The sequence below is a fragment of the Copidosoma floridanum genome, unplaced genomic scaffold (genome assembly GCF_036245765.1).
Source record: "Copidosoma floridanum isolate Cflo_tuat_1 unplaced genomic scaffold, Cflo_Japanese_pri ptg000029l, whole genome shotgun sequence".
NCBI classification, from domain to species: domain Eukaryota; kingdom Metazoa; phylum Arthropoda; class Insecta; order Hymenoptera; family Encyrtidae; genus Copidosoma; species Copidosoma floridanum.
This window is the reverse complement of record NW_028321906.1, coordinates 8,471,183-8,494,573: the sequence shown is the minus strand read 5'-3', so window position 1 is coordinate 8,494,573 and position 23,391 is coordinate 8,471,183. Positions and strand designations below refer to the sequence as shown.

General features: G+C 42.5%; 1 protein-coding gene across 1 annotated transcript in view; it reads right to left on the bottom strand.

The window, feature by feature from the left end:
- Positions 1-23,391, bottom strand: part of LOC106637153 (uncharacterized) — a 48,470-nt gene that overhangs the window by 8,016 nt on the left and 17,063 nt on the right. The window contains exon 3 of the mRNA XM_023389799.2: positions 8,253-8,416. Coding sequence (XP_023245567.2) covers positions 8,253-8,416 — 164 coding nt within the window. The remainder of the gene's footprint in view (positions 1-8,252; positions 8,417-23,391) is intronic.

Sequence of the window (23,391 nt, the reverse complement as noted above, 5' to 3'; positions counted from 1 at the left end):
AAAGGAGTCTCGGAGGTGGTCTGCGTATAACCGCGACCATCACTGCACGATTAGCTATAAATACATTTATGTATTTGTAATGCAAAGTAGCAAATTTTACGACTACGCCCTTGGCCCAATTACTTTTACGAGCGAGCGCTTGCACGGCCGATGATGCTGGTTCGGCTTGTATTAATTAGCATCGTTACGAGGCCATTGTTGTTATTTTACCACCAAAGGTCTTGCGCTTCGGGGAAAAAAGGTAAAATTAGCATGGCAAAAGTCGCACGTTAACTTCACCAATGGTCTATCATTTGATTTACGCCTCTCTCTCTCTCTATCTCTCTTACGGCCGAGCATGTCCTTTATATTTTTCTGTACTAATTTTTTCACACTAGCGAGAAAAATGTGCTCTCTCACTCGAAAGTTTCCCTTGAAATGGAAATTTTAATGCTCTCGCGGGAAGCGACTCACGGTTTGGTGAACGCACTTTTGGAACGATAAAAGGTTGTTTTAATTGCCCGATGTTAAACGCTATAATCTACAGGCCACCGACATTATCCGTTTGTTTGAACTCTGTCGGCAAACAAAGCGCGTTCCTATACTATACAATTAAAAAAAAAAAAAAAAAGATCCACGAATATTTCTCAATAAGAAGGAAAAAAAGTGTAGTCACCCAAGCACGAGTGGATGAGAGACCTACCCTCGAAGCCGATCTTTCAATCGGTGCAGAGTAATATTATACTCTTAACATCCGCCAAAATATTTCAGCTGCATGCAATCTAGCAATCAAACGAACAAACCATATGCAATACCAAATCGCATGCTCATATGTATATAATACATACCCAACAAAACGCGTACATTATACTCAAGCGATGAAAAGATAGATCGGCTGTCACGACACGCGTCGACTCTCGCGAAAAGCCCACACCAATAATACACACCCACCCATCGTAACACGTAACGCTTTATTATTATTATAATGTGTGCAGTGTACAGCAACAACAACAACATCGCTGCAATTAACGATTTCTCTCTCGGCGAGGCTTTTCAATGAGCTAGCGCGTATAGAGCGTTCGCTATCAATGCCCCCACCGCCCCGTTGATTTTCCTCTCGGCAATCGAGCAAACGTGTGCACGCGAGCGCATCATATGATGCACCGTAGGCGCGTCCATCTATTCTTTTTTTTTTTTTTTTTTTTCTTTTAATAGCCACTACAATGTTATCGAGGCTACATAGACTTGATTTTCCTTTTTTTTCTTCCTCCGAAGCTTATACCGATCGAAGGTTAAGAGCAAATCGAAGGCTCCGCAACATATATAGGCTCTTTGTTTCTCTACGCGCCTACATTTGTCGCCTGACGTAACCGCGTCGAGGAAAAATCATGTGTACGTTGCACAATTCACGCAAACACACGGGCATATAGACGAGGGAACAGGTAATGATAAACAAAATAAATAACGCGATGGCAAAGTTTTTCTCTAGTTGTCAATAATCGCGAATAATTGGTAGAAAAACCTCTAGTAAAGGTCAATTGAAGGCTGTAAAGGGTTAATCCGCCAAAGTGCAGAGGCCTCCCGCGACTTTTCCTTTATCCACAGCCGAAGAAGCCTTCGTTACTCGCTTCTGCGCCATGGGCTTTGATTTTATTCATACAGGCAGGGGGGGAAAAAAGAGCAAGGAGAGCCAAGCGTACTTTTCCGCCAGCGCGCTTTGTTTGCTCAAAAAGAGCAGCGGCAAGTGCCGATTCAACTCACCCTCTCTCTTGGTTTGAGTGCCTCGGTTGCTTTGAAATGCATGATCGATCGAATTTTCGATGCTTCATAGGAAGGGTTAACGGTATACGTAACACTGACGCCGAGCGGCGTATAGAGAAGCGTGTAAAAAGGAGACAAAGGCCGCTGATAATTGTGTACGAGAGAAGCGCTGGCTAACAGGTTTCACCCATCGTGCATACCTACTACTTACCGATTTTTTTACGCCGATCGAATACTTTGTTATTGCTGATGACGTATGTCTTAGTGTTTACTAGTTTGTGGCGAATAAAACGTTTACGGAATTTCAAACAATTATCGACGTAGGCAGAGGTATACTTGGCTGCTGTTTGAAAACAACGAGTGCTGATGCATTCTCGTGCTGCGTATACTATACATGTTTTACATTGATTACAAAAACATCATTGATCCAAGGTCTTGTACGATTCTTTGCGACTCCTCATTATTGAAAATAGATTCAACAGTTCAAGAAACTCGAAAATGTATTATTCACGGTTCAATCCGCTAACCAGACTAACGAGTCAACGATTCTTAAAATATTATGCGCCATATCATGCAAAAGAAAAAAAAAAAGAAAAATTCCAGACGTGCACATGGAAGCTGAACTAACTTGGCTTTGCGTGAGTTAATGAAATTGCAAGGTCAACATTGGAAAAACAAAAAAAAAAAAAAGAACTAAGTGCTCGGACGCATAAATGAGCTATATGCAAATGTGTGCCCTCGGAAGCGTCGAGCAGGCGAGGAGGAATCGGCGAATAAATTAGAAAATGTGTGGAGAATCGAGGGAAAGAGGCGCACGCGGGGATCCGGAGAGCCAAGGCGGATAGTTTGTAAGGTAAATAGAAAATACTTAAGATGGACCGCGAAACGAAATGGAAGAAATTAAATGTAACAAAACAAACAACTCGCTACCCTGTAATAAATAAATACATCGTTATGTGCGACTGACACATCCATCATCAGATATATAATTTTTATAACTAAAAAAACTTCATAGAAAGCGTGTACAATTGATGTGTACTTATACACACATGATGTAAGTACAAATTTGATGCTCAGTTAATTGTAAGTGGCTGCATATTGACGAGTGGAGTGCTTGATTAGCGGAAGCTTCTGATTGCCCGATGCCTTGATTGACCGAAGAAAGTACGGCGTAGCAATTCAGCTCGAGTATCACGGCAAGCCAAAGTATCTATACACTCGTTTCCGGAGGCCTTTGTTCCTCCACATATGTAGCGATGAACCCAAACGATCGAACTAGCATCATCAAGTATCAACCCCTACTTTTCAATCAATGGACAATTTGTCGATCATTTGTTGCCCAGCAGCACTTAGTATTACGTATCTCGAGTCTGGAAGGGGCATATAGAGCAAACCTGCAAGCGACAAAATTTGCCGCTCAAAACACGTGCTATATATTGTACTATTCTGTTGCCGATCAAAGATTTTCCCTTCACTCGAGCGAGCTAACACGCGAATATCAAAAGAACCAATGCACACCTCCGTGTCGTTCCTGTCAACCATGCCATCAGCGTCACACTCGATTAATATCTTTTCGACCGAGCGAAACGAACGGAAAGAAGGAGGAAGAAGTAGTCACGTAGGTATAACTACAAAATATATGCAGTGTAGAGCAACTCATCCTCACACATATAGATAGTCTTGTAGAAGAAAGGGGGTGAGAGATTATGCTATCAGCCTGCAAACGAGGCGCGACGATCTACGCGTTCCTCTCTCCTCCTTCAGGGGGGAGGGGGGCGACTCTGAATATCCCCAGGACTTGCGCCTCGTCGACCTGCAACGCGTATCAAGTACGAGGGCTCGTGTCGACAGGCATATCCAGCGGGAGACGAAGCATACGAAGGGAAAAAAAAAAGAAGCACTCGCAAGAAAGTGTGAGGTTGCTGCGGCCACCGGATGGAGAGACGACGAGTTCGATCGCGTGGAGGAAAAGTCGGAAAAGCCGTGTGTGCATATGGGCGTCGTATCGGACGTAGCTTTAATGTGCCCTTATTTTGTGGGAAAAAACAAAAAAAAAGAATTTTGTTTCGTCCTCACGGTAGCTCTGGTAAGTACAGGTACGTTGAGTGATCGTTGCAGGCAATCGGGATGAAATAATGGCTCTTTAATGGGGAGTAAACTACCATTCAAAAGGAATAACAGAAAATATACGTGCCTAAGATACACGGCCGTGGAATTTTATTGCACGTACATATTATATACCTACTCTTATGAATTAAACTTCGATATCGAATGTAGGAAATTTTAGTATTTCAAGTTATTGATGGGCGTGTTGTTTGTTTTTCTTTGTGCAAACAAGCTTTTTTGAGAAAAACCAATTGGCGCTCAATATATATGTATGTATATATATATTTTTTGCTTTATTTTCCGAAACAAAAATCAATAACTCGTCTGGTTACACCACTCGCCCCGTCTCCTTGATCCTCGTTCGTGTAAGCAGGATCGGGAAAAAAAAAAAAAAAAAAAAAAAAAAAAAAAAGTAAATAATGAAAAAGCCCATGTGCCGGCACGCCGAGTACGTACGCGTGTACGCGTAGAGCGAAGCAGAGGGAACAAAGCGAATAGTAATGAGAAATCGAGAAAAAGAGGAGCTCCAGAGGAGGAGGAGGCGGCTGAAATATCGAGAGGAAGAGAATTGGGAAAAAAAAGAGTACGAGATGGAGAGGCAGGGCTGCTGTTTTGCACGTGGAAATCGAGCGCAGATGCTCGTATACGTAACGTCGAGGATGAGGAGAAGAGAGAGAGATCCGCGTTATATGTATATACATGCATTGGAAAAGCTGAAAAGAGGCGCACAGACGTGAGAGTAGTGCAGGCTGTCAGAGATCTCGCATGAAATACATATATTTTCGCGTGTATGCATTCGTTTACCCATACTTCATACATACGTTGCGCGCAGCTATCTATATACATGCGATATGGCCTCGAATAACCAACTCGTGGGTTGGGCTCCCCTCGCCTGCACGTCACCAGGTAATGCGAATACACTGTGCGTAACTATACGCGGACGTGGGGGCTTTTAGAACATTAAATGTGCATTTTTGCTTACCTCCTCTGTTACGGATACCCACTTGTGTTTTTTATCATGGATATCAAAAATGAGCTCTTTTCATTTGGATTAGTGAACAATTTTTTTTTTTTTTTTTTGCTATAATAAGTTGGTAGCCACAATGGCTCGACTTTGAAGGGATATTTAGCTAATGCATCGTATTTTACCATAATTACTGCACCTTTTTATCATTAAAATAAACATTTAAGATAAAAATCCCGTGGCCTCGAAAAAAGACGATTTTTCGAGCTGTACGTAACTTCTCTCCCCATAGCGTGAGCAGCAGCTGGGAAAAGCCGTCGCCCTCGTTTCTCTTTGTGGATTAGAACTCAGCCGAAGTAAGTACCTGTCGTCGATGTATAAATTTACATGAGGCAAAAAAAAAAAAAAAAAAAAATTCCGAGTGTACTTGAGTAGCTCTCCTTCATCAACATATACATAATAATGTGCTGTGGTAAAATATTGTTGGATGCCAAAGTAGTCCTACTTGCACAATGAGAGAAAGAAAAAGCATATTCTTGTGAAAAAATTCGAGAATATCACTCGCAAGTGACAATATTCACAAGCAACTCGAAAAAACAGAGCATCAAACCATCATCCAACATCAAACGCAGATCTGCTTTTGTGCTGAAATCGTAAAGGAACTTTTCAATATAATGCCGTGCACCACACACCCATCAAACGAGATTTAATGGGTCTCGGGAGTCTCTTAGAAGAGACTCGGCTAAAAAAAAAAGGGGGGTGTACACGCATCAACCAGCAGGCAAACAACAATATTAATTCCCGAGTTTTTAAAATGCTCTCTCTGTCTCGTCTCCGCGTGGCGAGAAGATGCGCATTAAAAAGGAGAGCGTATCCAGCGTCATCGCCCATACTATACACGGGAGGGACGAATGCATTTTTTTCCAGCTCCCCCCCCCCCCGTCCTCCTTCGTTCTCCCTTGCGGGGGTTGGAAAGCGCGCGGGTATATGAATTATTGATGCGCCGCGTTCGCACACGCGTACTTAAACGCTCGTGTGTGCGCTCGGAAACTCGATGGAAAAGGAAAGCGACGCGTATACATATCGGGCGGCTTCCACGATTAGGTTCTCCCTGTGGCTTTTATTCGGTGTTTTATCCCCCCCCCCTTTTTTTTTTTTTTTGGTGCCCGCGTGCGTGAGTAACACGAAAGGGGATCCCGATGTAAATGCCCCTCGCCCGGGAGGGGAACTGCCCGCGCGTGAGGGATGAATTCATGTCGGGATTAGGGAAATATCAGATTTTTCGTGCCACTCGAGTTATGTCGCGCACCGCTCGATGGGGGGGGGGATACGTTCGCTTGGACTCGCTTGATTTTATTGCTCGATAAATATTCATGTGTGCCACGTTGGATTGATTGTCTACTCCGCGTCTCGAATATGCTTTTTTTTTGGGCTGTAGTCTTGAAATGTTCTTTAGATAATCTTTTTATATTGTTCAGCACGAATTGTTTTTATTTTTTATTTAACACCCGTGACTCACGTTTCCAATTGATTGAGCGGGACACAGCTACAAAAGTCATGACGATAAGTGCCGATTTACCGAAATAAAGCGTTTGATATGTTTAACACTTGGCTATAAGCGGAAGTAAGGAATAAATTATGAATGTACATCGTCAAACGACACACAAAGTAGTATGGTATTACGCAGTGCCAGCTAATACTACAGAGGTACGTGTCAAGCTCAGCCCGGCTTGTATTACTCACCGCGAGAAACTTCATTTATCACAATTTAGTTGAGCCGGAATTTCACTTACTCCACTTGCTCTGGGGTCGTTTCGAGCACGTATATATAGTTACTTCCAACTGAGCGCGAGCAAAGTTGTTTCGCCGACTCGGATGGTTTTAATACAGCTTTTTCGGGGTTGAAAAAACGCGAGGCGCAAAACTCCCCAAGCGGGGGTTAGTTGGATGTCCCAAATGTACGCGAAAAGAGATCGAGTGATGATTTTTACACGTTTTTACGAGGCATTAAATGAAAGTCTTTAGATTTTTCCATAAAGTTTTGATATCGCGAGGTTTCACGGTACGGTGGAAAAGATTAATTGGTGCATCAAGATTGGAAACTTTTTTCCTCTAATTAGGAAGAGCTGTCATCATCGGTAAATGAGACTCGAGGACTTTTACACCGTAGTAATGAGGATTTTCGTCGCAAATAGAAAATTTGAGAGCTTACTCGTAATTTCACGTTTGCTTGGGTTATATTTATAAGTACACCCTCGGGCCGCTGCTTTTTCATCGAAACCAATTATCAATTAATCTCGATTGGATGAAAAAACTGACTACCACCGAACTGGCGATGTATTAATTATCATACAAGCAATAAAAATTAAATTAAAAAAAAAAAAAAAGTAAGTGGAGCACAGCTCACGCGAGATGCAAAAACAGAGAAAACTAGACTTCCAAAGTGCATTTTGAAAAAGAAAAAAAGGGGAAAGGTCGCGCGAGCAAACGAGGGTAAATGTATCGAGGAGGACCAGAAAAGCGTGCATATAATATATACGACGTGTAGCTGCATACGTCAGTGCGTCGAGCGTTACGGTATGTATACACGAGAGCTCTCGCGTCTCTCTTTCGGTCGCGCGAAATGTGGGTCAAGGAAGCCAGCAGCCCGTCGAGAGGACGAGCCCCGGAAAGTTTCGGGCGCTCGGTTGCGCACTGTACCGTTGGCGCAGGGTCAAGGACGAAAATGCATCAGCGTCCCGGTTTCCGGGGCTCGGCCCCGCTCTCGGCGGTGATGCTCATTATCATTATCATCCCGTGCGTGCGTAATTTGGCCTTTTTTTTTTTTTTTTTTTTTTTTTTTTCATCAAACTAGTGTGTTTAGGGATGTGTTTCATTTGCATACATTTTTTTTTTTTTTAATTCAGGTAAAATGTACATCTCGCTTTATTCAGGTTACGTTATCGCAGAGCACGTCCACGTATAGATAAGTACGAATTTTTTAGATGAGAGAAAAGAGTCCCGATAGTGACTCAAAGAGGACTATTGGATATTCTTCTTTTGTCGAATCGCGTACAGTTGAATCGTATCCCTTTATTTTTCCCAAGCAACGCGATATACTGAAATATCGATGGGCAAAGTCTTATTCGCGTGCACAGAAATATCTTTGTTGCTTCCCGTACCAACAAATACACGTGTACAGAAATTAAAAAAAAAAAAAAATGGTCTCTGCATTCCCAGACTCGCTCTCAAGTATCGTAAGTCAATCGGGCACGCCGCGCGATACAGCACGATCATCAAGCCGCAGTGAAACGCAATCACGCGGGCTAAACGTGGTGGTGCATCGAAATTGTACAACCGATGGAGTTTCTTCTTGACTTTGGGGGGCCCTCTTCCTCAGGCGCATTGATTTTTCAACGCAACAACGGTACCATAATGGAAAAAAAAAAGGGTAAGTACTCACCAATCATGAGGAGGGCGACGGCTATGTGGTCGCGGCCGGTGGCCCTGAGCCCGCCAAGCAGAGCGCCCGCGCTCGCGCACACCAGCCCGACGACACCCACGCCGAAGATGGACCAGCGCACCGGCGGTGAGCCCAGGCCGCAGCACTGCTTCGGACTCGCGTCCCTGCAACAGGCGCAAACAATAACACACATGCGTCATTCGACCGTGCATACACAAGCTCATTCTATATGTACATAAAATCTGTCGCGGGTGACCCAGTGAAACATACACCAAGCCCTGCCCCAGCTCGTTTTTTATACTTTTGTACAAAACGGATAGGGGAACGTGGGGCGGAGGTGGGCATAGCCGATAAAATGGGCATGCAAATATTTAAAAATAAAAACATATTTTTAGCTGAATCCTCTGTAATATACATATACAACATCAATAGTTTCTTTATCCAAACAAATTTACCGGACTAAAAGCTTTTTTTTTTACTACGAGCTGATTCAACTCTTAGTCGAAGATAACCTACAAAAAAAAAATTTTTAATCACTTGGCAAATTTATTATATATGACCTACATAATTATCCATGATATTATTCGAAAGCTTAGATCTTTAACTTTGACAGGCTATTTTTTTAATTTTTTTTTTACTTGTAATAAAAGAGTTATTAATAAATAAAAAATATGTGTTGCAAGGGTGGGAATGGGCACCAAGGTGGGGCGCAAATGGGCCCGAGCAAGAAAGCAGTTCCGCATCGAGCGTCTGCTATTTGTAGGTATAGGTATACCAGTTGTATGTGGTTAGCTGTCAGCTGTCATACTTTATAGGTTAGACTATTTATTTTTATTTTTGTTGATTTTTTATGTAGTTTTTTAAATAGTTTATAAAAGTATCGAAGCCAAAAGTAATATCGAAAATGAAGGTGGCGAAGCCTATAAAAATTAATAAAAAAAAGTTAAAATTACAATCCAACCAAGTCGATATACCTACAACACATGATACGATTAGTATTAGTAATACGATTGATAGTGTACTTAACTCAAATATTTGCATCGAGGAAGATTGCATCTAGATTAAAAATATACCAATTATTTTTCAAAACGATATCTAATTCTTTATTTTAATTATTTTTCAAAATATATTACTTTTGAGTGTTGTATTAGCATGAATCAATCCAAAGAAATGCGATAATATTGTTATTAAAATGTGATTTAAAATTACAAGAGATTAATACTTAAAAATTATGTATATTATATTATTTGTTACAATATTTTTAATACGAATACTATAAGTACTGCAAAATAAACTTAAATTTAAGATCAGTTTCAAAACCTACACACTTTCATACTGGGTGCATTATTTATCCGTGCCCATCCGCGCCCCACCCCCTGCTCACCCGTACCCTATGGTGAGGCACGAGTGAGCAGTTTAGGATTTTCTCGTTCTTCAGCATAAAAAAAATATATATTTATAGATTAAAGTTTAGCAAAGTATGGCACGGTAAAGTTAAGGTTCTTACCGTGTCAATAACGCTTGGACAATAATAAAATACTCTAAATTGTTGTCACAGTGAAATAATGAAAAAAAGGTGCCCACCTCCGCACAGGAGTACCGAGAGAACAGATGGATGCATCTCTGTGTACAAGCGCGTGTACATATATAATATGCACTACTTCTTTTAGGCGAGAGTAAATGCACTCAGTGCCCGCGTGAGTTTGTTAAACCCCGACTGTAATGTCGCGGCGTCTGTCCATATCTTTCCGTATCTACTTTTTTTTTTTTTTTTTTTTTCTTTTTCTTTTTTCCTCCTCGGCCGAGCTATACGAGCTCGTGGCGAGTGGAGGTTTTATTTGTCGCCCTATTGTAGAGCTGGTCGACCGACGTTTCAATGCGATTATACGGATTAGAAGTTTTTTTTTTTTTTTTTTTTTTTTGTTTGTCAATGTACCACGCGAGACCCGAGGGTGATGCGTATTACACGCTTGGAGGAGATGTGAGTCGGATTTCCTCGAATCTATTTGGTGAAGTTAAAATAAAAATCCCTATAATAAGTCACTTACAAACTATATACAACGTATATATACTTAATACGAGAAGAAGTTTATCTATAAAACCCTTCGAATTTATATTTGCGTAATTTAATTTAAAAAATGTGAACTTTGCCTCAAAATCTCTTGGCAACGTCTACGCGCGTAATCATCTAGTACACCTGACCTGAATTTGCGAGAAAAGAAAACGCAAATACAACCGTGACGGGGCGCAACTTCATTTTCCTCGCCGCGGTTCGTAGGTATATAATATACGAACCTCGCCTTCTCGGGCAACTCCGCGCTCGGTTAGCTCCTATATGTACCCACCGTCTTCGTTTTCTACACGCATATACATCCGTATAACGTATAACATAATAATAATATTGTATGCACAGCACTTCCTCCGGAACGCTCCCATACTGCGCGTTCTTTCCTCCCAATGTGTGTTATACTGCTCCCCACGTTACGGTAACATATACGGCACTACGTTTAACTTGGTTGAACTCCTTCTGCTTGATTCTCCTCGAAGAAGTATAGGGTGTAGGTATACGCGAGGGCGCGCGTTGGTACATCGGCTCCCGAGAAGATTAAAGGGTAGTTTAGGGCAGTTTGGTTAATCAAAGCGGGTTAGTTGCGCTTTAGCCTTTTAGTATACCGTGGACAAAAAAAAACCCCCCCTATCTTGACGAATATAATTTATGGTGTTATTAGATTTTTTCCTTGTTGGTACGGTGGTAGGTTGGGCAATTTTCGTTCGCCAGCCCCTTGAAATATGACGGAGGAGGAGTTTTGGTCTCTTTTTTCATTTCCTCCCTCATACGGGCGGTGTACTTATCGAGGGAGAGGTCGTTCGCAGTCGTCTTTTCGAGGTGTGGATTGAGTCGTTCGGATGATTTATGCCACGGTGTTTACGGCTAAAGCGGATATATGTATATATAGTTACTACGAGTACACGCGAAACTGTGCGTATATACTGTATTGCGCTGTATTGTACACTTATTGGTCATTTGTATGTAGATTATATGAGGATTATGGGGTCAGGGTCGATTAAGTAGAGGAGAGCGTGCAGGTGAAAACTGTATCTCTGGGTCAATGAGATAATGCTCATAGATTATGGGGGCTGTGTCTAGCTTTCATTGTCCTGTAAATAATGTCTAATGGTTTATTGTGCGTGTTGTATATATACATACGCGTAGCGAACAAAGCAAAGATATATAATAAGCTATATGCATACGCTACGTGGCGAATTGACGGAGGATAAAGTATGGGTATCCCGTGAATTACGATTTTCTACTTGGAGAGAGTGAAATTTCACGGGGTCTAGTCGCCGTTGCGACACGAAAAAGGGATCGCTGTAGTTGTGACCCGGAAAAACACCAATTATCAATGTAGATGTAGATACACCCAAGTTTCAAAAGGACTGCTACACAGCAGATGGTTTTAATTTGCATGGAAAAAAAAAAAAAAAAAATTAAAACTCGTACGCACCAGCCAATAAAAAGAGAAACTCGAAATCAAAAGCACCCAACACACTCTATATGACGCAAACTAAAATCGTCGCGCCTCTCTTATGAAAAGAAAAAAAAGATATATAAATGAGGACAAAAGGAGTGGAAAGGAAGAGAGCCTATATGTATTATGTACTCATTTATACGCGTTTTGTTTATTCATTCAATACGTAGGTACACACACAAAGGCCCATCAAGTGGCGTAAAAAAGGGGCGTACTTGCGTCGACAATCAAAGAGCGATTTGCGGCTGGCTTTTCTAGATTCTCAACAAGTATACGTGTTGTGCGCGTATACATATTATGTACATATATGTACATGAGTATAAGTACGGGGCGTTTTAATTGTTCGTACGAACAAACAGCGAGTGATGAATTGCTGGCGCGTAAGTAAGGTGTATACGCGCGCGAATAATCCACAAAAGAGAGGAGGAAAGTACAAGCACGCTCGGATGCGCGATTATCTCTCTTTTTTTTTTTCCATTTCAAAAAGAAAGAAAGAAAGATAAATACACGGTATACAGAGGCGCGTGCATATATACGTATATTTCCCACGGCTATGCGCGTCGGTGTACCTGTACGCATATTCGCACTTAACGAGTGAATGGAAGGATTACGAGCCGATCTCTCCTTTCCGCGGCTCTGATATTACTGTACAGTGTAGCCGTGGTTGTACCACTCGACGACGACGACGACGTGTCCCGATGAGGGCGTCGAGATTACGAGGGGGCGAAATATTTATCCGCCGCCCCGAGGCTTCGTCTCTCTCCTGCCAATCTCGAGGCGTCTGTCGCCCCTCGCCTGGCGAAAATCAAGCTGCTGCGGAATGCAGCTCCAATCTCGTCTAATTATTATTTTCAATTTGGCCCTGGCTTCGCTCGATTGAATTTACGTCTGGTCCACGCTCCCTTTACCCCTCGTTTCCTCTCTGTTCGCCGCTTGAGATACAAACGTGATTTACTCGCGGTGTGTATACAATATATTACGCTCTCTCTCTCTCTCTCTCTCTCTCGTTTTATTGAACAAAAAAAATCGATATTAAGACGTATAAGAAAGTGGAAGTGATACCCGAGACTGTGCGCTAAAAATTCATTGTTACGAGTACAGGGATTACAAATGCACATGTGGTAAAGTTCACACGACACGCGAGAGTCAACGATTTGCCATCTCGATATAATTGTTGCGAATGGCTCTCGAGTGTGTGTCAAAAGATACGTTGAGTTGATTAAGACGAGCGTTTTACTTACAGGTTTTGCGTGGAGGCGTGAGAAAATTAGATTCGCCTTTTCGTTCCTTTTTTTTAAATAATTAAGTCGTTGCAAAACTTGGATTATTATTATTATTATTATTTTTTTTTTTTTTTTTTCAATGGCTGTTTTGTGATTACAGTGAAGAATGAACAATGTCAAAATCATGACTTCCGAGAGAAAGTTTCCCAAGTGAACAATCGCGTTTATCTTTTCACTCGTTCCTACAATAATACGGATATACTCGTTTGGTCTTTGGAAAGAAAAAAGCTTGACCTATTTTCCCTCATTACGAAAAGTCATTTAAGCCTGAAATGAAAGAAGTAACCCCAAGTGGCACGCTTTACGATTCATAAAGAAAAAAGAGAAAAAAATACAAGCAGTGGTGAGAAATAAAAAAAAAAAAATAAGGACAAAAGATACTAAACAGCAGCCGGCGGGTGTTACGCGCCGAGAAGAATGGGAGTCCTCGTTCCTCATTTTTAGAGCTAGATAGTAAAAAAAGTCGAGGCAAGAATTTCAATTCTTTTTTTTTCTTCTCGCCGTGCCCATACGCCACGTATACCCCTTTGGCCTCCTGTCATTCGCAACCAGTCGACAATTACCGGCCGCTGCGCGTAATCGTGTAATTGGACCCACGTGCATTTCTTGGGCTTTTCTTTTTTTTTTCGCCATGGGTGTGAGAACAAAAAGTTAGATGTACCGAAATGGGACGAAATTTTCAGCGCGGAAGTAATTTTCCCCGACGAATCGTATTGTGCTGATTACATTTTTTGTATTGCACTTTATGTTATTGGTAAAGGATATGTAAAATAACATGATTATTTGAGCTGCTGAGTGGCTTTTGCCACGAGACACGTATACACTTGGGCCTATTGTTAGTCGAGTTGTAACGAGGAACAACAACAAAAAACGCTAACATGTATGTGTCCTCCAACTAAAGAGAACGACTCGTACGGAGCGGGTACTTGGATTTATTGCTCAAACAAAAATCTCAGTTGCGCAATTCTCCGTTCGCACAACAACCGGGTGTGCGAGCGTCTCGTTTGAAAAAAATTCTTGCTCACACCACTTTTGCCAACGACGATCTCCTCGCGCAATTACAGAAGAGACGGTGAAACTCTTATCAGCAGCGCGTGAAAAAAGGGAAAAATATAATACAATGAAAAAGAAAAAAAAAAAACGGGCCTGGAGTTTTTTGCGAAACGTTCGAGAGACAAAACGACGCGCCTACAAGTGTGTCCGGAGAGAAACGCACAAAACTGCGCGAAACCGGGCCAACGAAAGTCGTCATTGTCTTATTCTTTGAGCAAAAGTAGTAACATCTTCCTGCCTCAAAAAGTTTTGTACGTACACCACAGTTGATTCACATCTGTTTTTTTCCTATTTTTTTCTTCCCTCCTTTGCCGTGTAGGTACACAAGAGTCGTTTGACGGCTCATTGCGTCACTTCTCGGGTATACATTCGTCGGCTCCGATAACAACAGCCCGTTATCAACGCCTCTTTGGATTTTTCCGATGTACGTTCCCAAGGAAGCGGGGACTTGTCGAATATTTCCACTGAAACGCGGGACGCTGGGAGAAAAACCGCTAGGTATAACGCAGTTTTGAGCTCGTAACGGGTTTATTGTCCGCGGACTACGCGCGTGTGTGTTGGCTGATTTTTTTTTTTTTTTTTTTCGTTCCACCGACTTCTGTATGCATCTATAAATGTCTCTCCCTGTCAAACGGATCGAGGATAAACAAGGCTGTAACGGGAACTTCCGTCCGCTCGTGCACATAATAGGAAGGAGCGTAACAATTCTCGCAAAGATTTGCTATACCTGCGACGGAGTATACGTTGCGTGCAAAAGTATGATGCGTGTGTGCCGCAACGAACGGGGGAACGATATAAGGTTTCCTTTAGTCCGTTTGGTTCTTGTATACATTGAAGCAGGTACAGTTTTCCTTTTTTTTCCGTAGCAATCCAAAGGATAACTGGAGGAGCAAAGTTATTTCGTACAGGTGTTTAAACCCAATGAAATCTGATTGTGTTTATGGAAATTTGTTGTTTTTTCGTCTCCACTTGGGTACGATGTGACGCGTTGTACCGTTTGTGAAAAAATCCAACGAAAAGATCCACGCCCATTTTCAGTTGCCTAAGAGAATCATCAGTTGTTCATTGTACACCGTAAGCGATTCGATGGATCATAATTACAATTTGCTTCAAGCAAACAATTTGATCCATGAGACACCGTAATTGGCAAGGAAAAAAGGGTTTGTAAATTTTCCGAAATGGCCAAATGGGAGGTTTCCAAACAAACACTCCGTTACTGAGGAGATTTTTCGCCTTTCCCCCTCCCCCCCCCCGAGAAATAAAACGATCTCTTTTTAATTTTTGAGAACATCTTTTTTTGAAGCTTTTGTTCATCTTTTCTGCAACAGTATAGTTAGTAGGTATATATAACTAGTGACGTTAAAGCAGCGCAGGACTCGTTGCCGATTTTTTTTCCACGAGACATTCCAATTTTACGGATCAACCGCATATTTAATCCCGTACACATCACAATTATTCAAAACGCATCGAGACGTAGAAGCTCACGTCCCCATGTACCAAGCGTTTCCCAACATCGCGTTACTCAACACGATCCATCCATTACAAATACACCAGATACACGGACGCTGTATATATATTTCAACGTCGGCCGAGTCAAGGGATACGCTGCTGCTGGGCCAGAAGATCCGTATGGCAATCGATCAGAGGGAGAGAGTCCGTCAGTCAAAATAAGGCACGTAGGCAAACTCGTAAACTGTCCGCAACCGAGCGTGCACTATTAGGTACTCTGTACCAATGGTCCGCGAGCCGATATCCGAAGCCGCAGCAGCGCACGTCCATCCGATTTCCATTTGACCGCACGGAGCCAATAATAATCATCATAGACGTCATCCACTAACGTACATATACATATATACCCACGCGTGATTCAACAAACGCGCTCTTGGGCAGATGACAAACACGAGAAATCGTTTGGTATATAATATAATACATGTATACCTGATGGAGTTTGGTTACCCAACGGGGCACGTGTAACTAGCTATACGCGAGGAGTACAATATAGCCCCCACCGCCCGATGGACCCCAGCTTGCAAGGTAATGGAGGTAGAGAAGGGACGAAAGTTGCGTTTGTTTTGTACACCTTTTATACGTCCACGCGAAGGGGAGAGCGCGAGAGGGCCGAAGAATATTAGATGGGTATGTACACGCGTATTTACCATAAGGACGGCGTTTGCGTGCGCGACCGTTTGGATCGATCGAGGGTGACCATTGGGCACCTAATACGCGTGTGACTCTTTACAATGTTGCCTCCTGTTGGGTCGCTATTGATGACGATGAGGGAGAGTTTTGACCACTCCGAGAGGGGTCAATAGTGGCCGGATTCTATACATGTACCCTTTTGTTGCCGTTGGGGCTGAGTGCGCGGTGGAAAAATCTGTGAACATTTTTTTGATTTGCTCTCGAGGTGAACAAAAATAAATGGGGCCAAGTTTTTACTTTCTCACTCGCGTACACGCGTTATAGCGTTGTTCCTTTTACTTGTCGTTCAAAACAATTATTCCTACAGACTCCTTGGACACGTGAAATAATACCTGATGTTTGAATCACCACTGTGTATAACCAGCTTGAAAAAGTGCGAGTTGTACGGTGACCCAGTCGAGAGCGGGAAAGATACTTAATCGTGCAGGAGAAGAAAACAACACGCCGAGGTCATCGCCACCGCTGCACTCGTCCCATTTATTCACGAGATTTTTCAGCACCAGCCAAAGATCCATCGACCCGCAAACGGACTAAAAAAAAAAAAAAAAAAAAAAACACCCCCCCAACGAGCGACGATAAGGTGTATTATATATACCCACCGAGACGGCAAAACCAACCGACCGACCGACATAGATAGTGCCCACAAACGTATACGACCGAATGCACAGAGAGCACAGCTGGTGCGGATGTAAAAAGGAGTGCCCCTACACATGCGTCAGTTCGCGCAAAGCCACAAGTGCGGTTTTCCATCTCGACCCCCTATTGGCACACACTACGGATACTCCGTTCTCCGTATATACATACCGGTTGTATATAATATGGTAATGGCACACGTATACGAGAAAAAATGGCCCAGTGTTTGTTGACGAAACTTTTCAATTTGTCGAAGCTTCTTTTCTCCTCCCCCTCTCTGTTGTACTTGCGGGCATATAATGCAACACCCATGCATACATCCTCTCGCGAGAGAAAAGCTGCACAACGCCGCGATTGGAAAATGGATAAAAATTCTACGGCGCTCCATATTCGTTTGATTTTCTTCCCCGTTTGCGCAGAGTTTTGCACCTCTTCTACATTTCATTGAATGTAAGGCATCACGTGCTTGCACAAATAATACACGTACAAAGCAAAACTCGACACCCTTAGAAGCTGGTTGGAAATGGAAAAAATTCTCATTTTGCGAAACGTTTAGTTTTTAGTTATACGTATTTTTGTATTCATTATTTATCGCGCGCCCATTTAACACAATCTCGCAAATACGAATAAGTGTGAATTGTTTTGTGTATCTTGTTAGATTATTACAGTGATAGTGCGATCGGACGAGGTCAAGGTGTTTTATAAACATTTGTGATGATCTTACTTTCTCTTTGTTCAATTTGTTGCAATAAAAATTATTTATCATAATATTTTAAGGGTCTTTACTATAATAAATGCGATCCACAGTTTGCGTATACAATTTTGTGTTTTAATTAGGAATAAGGGATTTTAGGAATAACAATAGAACAAAATCAGATTCAATTGCAAGTATGGTTGTTTGAATGACAATAAAAAGTCAGGCTAATCGACAACAGAGATATTAATGTCAAAAGAAAAGTCGATCATTAGGGGCTAGACTCGATCACGTTGACAATTTGTGGAAAAAAAAAAAAGTAATTATGGCTTCCAAAAGGATCTACTGCAAATACCAAGTAACTCGTTCATTTGTAGGAAATACTGCAACTAATTAACTGTAAAATGAGGTTGATCAAACTACACAAATTCTGTACAAGATCGACACAACATTGAAGACGTCACGAACGTAAACTCATTCGACCAAATGAATCAATAAAAATTGAAATATGGGACCGTGAACACTCCGGAAAAAAGCCATGTATCCTCAATAATAATGCAATTACCGGCCGAACGAACGAGAGGGAAAAAAGGCTCGAAGCCGCACGCGATCGGAATTAAAAATGTTCGCCGGGAAAAAAAAGGGGGGTCGGATGGACCTCCATCAAGATAAGTACATCTCACGCCGAAAGCTTCGTTGTAAGACGGACGCGAGGCCCGAGACCAGTAGCCCATCGCTTGCTTATTACGCACTCGAGCATCGCCATCAGCTACATCAATTTCGCGAGAGATGACGCAGGCACGAAGGCGAAGGACGTCCAAGAGAAAAAAAAAAAAAAAAATCCATCCAAGAGCAGCGAGATATGCTGTCCATGCTTTAACGGTACAGGCGGGCAAAACGAGATCGCGCGGTCCACGTTGCTCGAGTACGACCGAGACTCCTGGTTTTTTTTTTTTTTTTTCCCACTCGAAAATCACGTAAATCAGGTTGTATGTACACAGCGAAAACACGCGCTCCACGTGTGTATAATGGGACGTTGTGTATACACGAGCCCTTATGAATATCAAATGAGCGCATACGGAGCTCGCCGATCGATACGCTGACCGACTCGCTCTGATCAAATTTGTCGACAATACCCGAGTAAAGGGTGTTTCTGTTTACACGCGGGGCTTTGACGATTCAACAGAGCGTTTTTCGCGCATAAGTACAGTCGTGCCGTTTAATACCGGTCACTCACCGATTCCGGAAACAACGAGTGCCACTCGATCGCGATGAAATCAAATATTATATCGTCATCGCCCGTCGCGCAACCGAGAGTATAACAATATACGTGCAAATCGATCCGGAAATTCCGACTCGCTGCCGCGTGCGTGTGAAATTCAACGTGTTCCAATACACGTGCATGTATGCGTTCGGAGAGGGGGGAGGACAATCTAAATTCCTCGGGCTGAATTTCAGAGAGGCGCACACGAGATACTTAGGGAAAGCAATATCAAGTGTGTATACGTACGCGCGAGGATCTTGGGTGCGTTTTTTTCCATCCGCGAGACATTTACAGAATTTGACAATCGCCGGGGGGGCCGAAAAATTTGCGGAATTGGAACACGCGGCATATTTCTTGTTCCCGGTTCGCTTTTGTTTTGCAAATCTTTTCTATAGTACGTAAAAATCGGCCCTCTTTTATCCGGTGAGCATATTACGGACATTATTATTATACCGTGCGAGGAAAAAAAAAAAAAAAAAAAAAAATCTCGCTATGTAGGTCGGGTGCGCTTGGTACTTTCCAGCGGTAGCACCTTCTCCTCTCCCATCCTTATGTTAATGCGCGCTTGCATTGAGCAACGCGGAGTAAGCTTACACGCGCCGCAATAATAAAAACCTACATATGAGGCGCAAACTCTATCAATTAGGACTCCTTTGGCACTAAATGCGATTTCGTCATTTGCAGTTGATATTGTGTTCCTGAGAAAATGAAAAAAAAAAAAAAAAAGTATACACGGTTTTTATCATTTTTAATCTAGCATAGCGCGGAGAATAGAAAAATAAAAGCCAGTTGTGTGTGCAGCGATTGCATCAGAAACATAATATAAGGAGATCCAAAAGCGTTGATTCAATTACTCCCTTGTTTCTTGTTTAATACAATGTGATTATTAAACGAGCCACTTAACGTTTTAGAAAAAAATAAAGATGTGTTTTCATTTTATACCCGACAAACTATGCGTTGAAAGATATTATACGCATGGAGCCCGTATCGAGTGTACATAAACGATATATTTTGCAACAGATAGCATTTTTGAAACCGTGTAGCTTTTTAACGCCTATCAATCGCATAAGTACCTACGAATAGCATTTTTGCAAATTACCCGCATATCTATTTACCCTGTTGTACTTGAGAAATATGACCATACTATGTACATGATGTTAAGTTACATCGAACACGTGCAACATCCATCAAATGATTACTAAACCCTCACTTATTGTCTTAGACACCATGAGAAATTATTTTCTCCCTTTTCCTCCATACGCTCCATACCGATACATAATAATTCGTGTTTATGGAGACACGGTCAAAAACTCAAGTTGCCGGGAAGTATTTTTTCGTGTCATTTGTATGGACAGGCGCGTACGGGGCAAAGGGAGCATAGGGAACATAAATCAGTAGCGACGGGTATCATTAATCGAAACTGGCGCCCATTGCTCGGAGGAAAAAAAAAAGGGAGACACGCGTAGAGGCACACTTTTGGCGTCCTGCATAAATAATTGTACGCACACGAGCCCTCTTTTTTTCCCCCCCGTACCTGCATCAGTGCACACGTGGACGTGCACAATAAGAGTCGACGGCACGATGGGTCGCGCAAAAGGCCGATGGGCTAAATATAGCGACGAAAACGACACACATACGCGAATGTTGAAAAAGAGAGGAGAAAAGAAAAAAAAAAAAAAAAAAAAAAAAGAGAGGAATCCGGTCCGTACCAAGTAGTGTGGTGTACGTGTACGCGTACGCCCCCGTAACTCCAGCGGGCACGCGGTACGGCCGCGGTGATCTCAATTTCAAGTCTCGGGCTCACTTTCACGCGGCGCAGAAATAAGGATCTCCGAGAAGAGAGAAAAGAAAAAACATAACCCACGAGCAGTTGAACAGCAAAAAGGAAGAGGAGGCGGCCCACTCTCTTCTTTGGATTTTCGCGAGCCGCTTTCCTGCTCCTCCCCGCAGCAGGTATACACACACGGGTGTGTGTCTATTCGACGCAGTTGCGGGAAAAAAAAAAAATAGCGATGGGTATAAGTAAAATAATATGGGAGAATGAGAGTCGCAGTTTCTTTGCGCGAGGCGGACCGGTAGTTGCGCGATTTTTCGCTCCGCCCGTGCATCTTGAGACAAGGTTTTCACGGACACGGTCTATGAATATTGGCAGCCTTTCCAAGTTTTTTTTTTTTTTTTTTTTTTTTTACTAGTCTCAGAATTCTACGGGATGCACAGCAAAAAAAGGGGACACTACAGCCGCGACCGAGCGTTCCTCGATCCCTCGTCCAGCTGAGTGAACGGGATGGACTACTTTCGTTTCGGATGGGATTATAAGATTTGCGAGATGGAAAGGAGATACCTTGGACTACGAGCTGTAAGCTTTCGATGGATGGGTATGTATATATTTATATGGTAGCGAGAATACGTCGGACGTTATATTTTTTTCTCTTTTGAGAAGCATGTGGGTTTTTTTTTTTTTTCTTCATGTTAGCTGTATCGAGCTGTGTAATAAAGTGGGAAATGTATATATGTATAATTACATATGTTCGGATTGAATTAAACTGGATTTTAGATGATGGATGGCGTTATTGAAAGTACATCCGAAAGTTTTCCTCGTTGGAAAATACAGTTAAAGCTTTGCAGAGCAGAGTACTTACTGTTTCTGATTGCTGTACACCAAATCAACGGCAGCTGGAAATGATACCTATATCGAGGTAACATCGCATCGGACGAATGCACATAAAGCTTCTGATGCACGAATCTATAAGATGGTATATATACATCCACACATCGCAAATCGCCAGATCTGCAGCTCCACATCTCACAGCTGTATATACCAGCGCATCGGAAATGGCCACACATCCCATTCGGGAGCAAGTGCTTTCTAACGGTATTCCGTTCGCAGCATGTACCTTGTAACGTACACTTTAAAAATGAAATTTCATTTCGTATACGCGTGAACGTCAATCGTCAATCATTCGATCTCAGTATACACACGTGTGTAGGTAAAGCTCACTTGGAGAGGCTGAGAAGAAAAAAAAAAGGTTTGTTATACAGAACTTTTTTTTGTTCCTCTCCTCTCATAGTTGGTTGGATGTGGAATACCCATATACAATATGTATATAACCTACACATGACTTGCGGAATCGAGTGATGATAATGGACGTGTTCATTGCGAACCAGAGAACCACAGAACCAGTCGGGGCATTGTTTGACGCTCGAATGCTACGGCGAGGAGGAAGCCATGGAATAATGTATGTGTGTTTACGTACGCGAATACACCCGTAAGCACGTGTGCTCAAGTAATTATAGCGCAAGTGTGCGAAGAAAAGATGCGGCGAACCGCCTGGAATTCGTCGAGTTGAGCTTTTGGCTTCGGAAGCCCGATTAGGACATTTATTAGCGGTGTGATTGTTGATGATCGCGCGTCGGACGTTTTACGTAACGAGTCTACGTACTTTTTTTGCTCCTGTGATTTTTTTGTTTTGTTCTCATGTCTGCCTTTATGCTGGATTTCGAAGGTAGTCCGAGTACCGATAATTACCATTACATGAGGATTTAACCATACCTCTATAATTTTAATAATACTAGATTGAAGTTGAGTGGCGAAGAAATACAGGGGCCATGAAGAGGGTATCATTAAAACAATTAAACTTCTACCTCGGAGTTGGGACGAGTTTTTTCCCAATCGCCTGGCCAATGACCCAACATTTTTGGTACATACTTGGTACTCGACAATGGCGTAATGTATAACGAAATCGGTATGGCGAGATGACGGACAATGCGCTCGTAATGTTGGATGCTCATTCGTGGACTACTCCTTTTTTATTCACTGATCGTGAGGTTTGATTGTACTTTCATCACGATTCACGCCGTCAAACACGCGCATCTCCGTAAGAAAGTGGGAACGAAAAATGAAAAATTCGATTATGCATCGGCATAAACGATCTTTTCCCGATGCCAACGGCAAAAAAAAAAAGAAAAAAGGATTTCCCTCGAGAGACACGTCGGCGGCCAAGAGGACAACGACTCCCCTGTCGTTTCTGAACAATGCCTCATCGCCGCATTATCGGATCCATCGGGATAACTTTGACAGAGTCAGTCGGGGCCCGTCTCTCCCTTTTTTTTCTCTTACAAATCACAAGCACAGCTCGCGATAGAATCTGCGATTTCGCCAACCGGCACACGGGCTTTAAGGCACGTACTTATACACATAGAGATAATGAAGAGCGTATCCGCTTAATAAGCGCGCATATTTTTTTCCTTTCGAGCCCTGCAATGTCGCAATTTACAACGGCGATACTTTCCCAGGCTGCGCCTCGCCAACTTGTGCGTCCAATCGTCACGACGATCATCGCCACCACCATTATATCATACTCCTCGTCCACAATCGTATATATGTGTGCAGTATTGGTGAATATTCTATGTGTACATCGGCACAATGAAAGGAGACGGCCTCGTAATAACAATCATCTCCAGCGTGGAGCGTCTATTACTGTAT